At 43.9% G+C, this 3,571-nt stretch overlaps 1 protein-coding gene across 1 annotated transcript; it reads left to right on the top strand.

Annotated features, from left to right (window-relative positions):
* The first annotated feature begins 1,670 nt into the window (after nucleotides 1-1,670).
* On the top strand, nucleotides 1,671-2,848 carry sid1 (secreted immunoglobulin domain 1). The gene is made up of 2 exons (XM_055943645.1): nucleotides 1,671-2,089; nucleotides 2,398-2,848. Exons 1-2 carry the CDS (start codon nucleotides 2,041-2,043, stop codon nucleotides 2,745-2,747), a joined length of 399 nt encoding a protein of 132 aa, XP_055799620.1. The 5' UTR covers nucleotides 1,671-2,040; the 3' UTR covers nucleotides 2,748-2,848.
* The last annotated feature ends 723 nt before the right edge of the window (nucleotides 2,849-3,571 follow it).

The following is a 3,571-nucleotide window of genomic DNA, read 5'->3' as shown; positions in this document are numbered from 1 at the left end:
CACTGTATGTAGGAGGTGGACATGCAAAGCAGAGCCCCAGCCTTGGTCATACACACACACACAGAGAGAGAGAGAGAAGTCAGCTGAGGATGTTCACAGTAGAACTACATACAGTGTGTGTACATTCCAGATATTCCACTAGCTAATGACTAACTCGTCAATAAGGGGTATTATGGAGAGTGCTGTCTGCTGAATGTTTTCGTCATGGCCGGTTTCCTGACACACCTGATCCACGTGTCAGCAATGCCACTTGATGCACACCTGCAAAACACATTTGTTTCTCACGCTGTCAATTGACCTCAGAGTATTGACAGTTCTTACACGACAACCATTACTGCCATTGCTGAAACACTTCCGCTTTTCCTCTCCCAGGTCACTGATGTGTTCTCTGGGCTGTTGGCAGGTGGTGCCTAAGCCTTTTGGTGTAGCTGGACACCTTTTAGAAGCATCCACTACAAGGACGACACTGTGGACCTTGTCTTTAAGGGACGGCTTCTTCAGTCTCTGATCTCACAGGCTTCTCAGGACTGAACTGTAGAGGATGAATGGGAATAAGAACATTAGCTTGGTTCGTCAAACCTATCAGCTGAGAGAGTATTGGAATAGTCTCTACTAAGCAGAGTAATTTATATCAGGGGTGAGCAACTCCTGTGCTGTCCTGTGAGGCTGCCTGCATTATTATGTTCCAACCCAGCACAAACGCACCTGATTCATAACAGTGGTTTTAATTGCAGACCGTGATTAGGTGAATCAGGTGTGTTAGAGGTAGCCTGGTACAAAAGCCGATACACACTGTGGCCCCTGTTTCTCAACCCTGATCTATGCAAATTTCGACTCCCGATACCTGCACTGTGTCTTAAGGCGTCCTCATACATCGGTTCAGTTTGCTCCTAGTAGAACATGGCTAGGCGAAGTGAACGTCTGTGCTCACATACTTCCTTAAAAGACCTTTGCTTGAGAAACGAGGGATGTTACTGTTTGTGCCTTTTGTAAGTTTGGGGCAATTATGTTGCATGAGAGATGGAATCCAAATCTATCGCCGGACATACAATTGTATGCCTACTCACATTGTAGGTCACTCACAGTCCTCTGTGTGGCCATTTCCCACAAATCCCAATAGACAATGCAGTACATTTGGGAGCCTAACACAGAACCCAAACCGGCTGCGCGTGTGCGCCATCGTGCATAAATGTATGTTGTCCCCCTACACCAAACGCAATCACGACACGCAGGTTAAAATATTAAAACAAACTGAACCAATGACGTTAATTTGGGGACAGGTCGAAAAGCATTAAACATTTGTGGCAATTTAACTAGTTAGCTTGCACTTGCTAGCTAATTTGTCCTATTTAGCTAGCTTGTTGTTGCTAGCTAAATTGTCCTGGGATATAAACATTGATTTGTTATCTTACCTGAAATGCACAAGATCCTCTACTCCGACAATTAATCCACACATAAAATGGTCAACCGAATCATTTCTAGTCATCTCTCCTCCTTCCAGGCTTTTTCATCTTTGAACTCATATGGTGATTGGCATCTAAACCTTCATAGTATTACTACACCGACCGGCAACACAGTTCGTCTTTCAATCACCCACTTGGATATATCCAATGAGGAGATGGCACGTTGGTACCTGCTTCTATAAACCAATGAGGAGATGGGAGAGGCAGGACTTGCAGCGCGATCTGTGTCAGAAATAGGAATGACTTCTATTTTAGCCCTTGGCAACGCAGACGCTCGTTGACGTGCGCGAGCAGTGTGGGTGCAATAATTGAATAACATAGATTCCTAAATTAATTTTGCGACGCGAGCGGAGTGGTCAGCCTGTTAAGGTAATGCTGCCTTTGCAGACTGACACATCTGAGGTTGAAATGGTCTGATGAGTTTGTGCACAACGTGTTGGAAGGCAGTTCCTCTGTGAGACTCAGTTGGACCAACAACCACAGCCTACTTCTCCCCATAGAAACCTCAAGCAGAGTCTAGGGGGGAGTCGGATCGAAAGCTTCCTTTTCATCATCTCACAGAATCGAGCATCCGACCATGAAAGTGACAAGGAGAATCATGTTGTGCTTGTCAATCATACTGAATGGTAAGTACATTTTACAATAGCAATGGTTAAAGATATTAAACATTTGATATAACCTCATTGAGTGTTTTGTTGGTTGTGTTCCTCAATGCATTTAAATGCTTTACTGTCAGTTAAAATTGTACTGGTACAATCCTTCAGTAACCGTGACACTTTGTTGCGGTGACAGTTCAGTAGGCATAGCAAGACATTATGAAATGGAATGCATTTTTCAATCAGAATTGACTTGAGGAACTAGTTATTAGGGGTTGTATCTGGACCGGGCCACTGCCTGTAGCCCTATATGATTTGCCTCCTGTGACTTTCTACAGGTGTACGTTTGGGAGAGTCCCTGGGTGCATCACTGAAGAGCTTATCAGTGAAAGTGGGCGAGGATGCCACTCTGGACTGCGCTCTGTCCACTAACTGTAGCATGGCCACTGTGAGCTGGTACAAGCAGAGTCAAGGAGAGAGGCCTGAACTGGTACTCAGCTACCGCCTGACCAACACCTCCCACGTGCTCTACGGCCACGGCTTCCATCCCAACAAGATCACTGTCCAGACCAATGATAGCAGGCCACTTCACCAGCATCAGTTACTGATCCATGGATCTAAAGAGAATGACATGGCTGTTTATTTCTGTGGACTAACAGAAGGATTTGAAAGAACAACTGATTTGTAGAGACGGATGTGAGGTGTACTACGTAAAAACACTGTACTGTATCTACAGGCTACTCTGTATTGGTCTTCCAAAGCAGCTCCTAATAAACTCAAGTTGATGTTGTTTTGTTCTTGTCATGTTCTAAGAGTGCTGTATCTCCTGGGTGTCTTTTATGGGGTTTCATGGACTATTTATATTGGGTTAACTAACATTTATAATGTAGGCAGAAAGGGAGAAGGGCAGGAACAAATCATGTAAAGTGAATTGTGGTTTACCACAGATCATTGACACTGTCAGAATCACCCCATACTCCAGCGTGGGCAGAACCGGAGAAGTCGTACATCTGTTTCAGACAAAACCACTTGTGCCAACCGTTCTTTCCTGTTTTTCTATCCTCCTACAAACTGAATAAATGATCTACTTGTTTTGAGCCTGATATAGAAGGGGGCAACATGTGCCTTGGGAAAACACTCATGTTCCACCCAGATGGTTTTTCACAACATTTCCTCTCTGCACCAGTGTCCTTCCTCTATAATAACTTAGTTCTGAGAGTCTAGCTATTAACGTTACCTTTCGAGAAGATGGAAATAGGAATCTATCATTTATTGACATTCTCCTAATTAGTGATGAACTGACGGTTCTTAGAACGATTGGGCTAAATGCTCAAGTGTTGTATAAAAGATATGAGGTGAAGAACTGCTTTTTGTTGAATGTCTAGCAACCCAAAGATTGCATGTTCGAATCTCATCACAGGCGACTTTAGCATTATAGCAACTTTGCAACTACCAACTACTTTTTGGTTCCTTTGCAACTACTTAGCATATTAGCTAAACCTAACCCCAACT

Source organism: Salvelinus fontinalis, chromosome 14 (genome assembly GCF_029448725.1).
Source record: "Salvelinus fontinalis isolate EN_2023a chromosome 14, ASM2944872v1, whole genome shotgun sequence".
Lineage (NCBI taxonomy): Eukaryota > Metazoa > Chordata > Actinopteri > Salmoniformes > Salmonidae > Salvelinus > Salvelinus fontinalis.
This window is presented reverse-complemented; position numbering and strand designations above follow the sequence as displayed.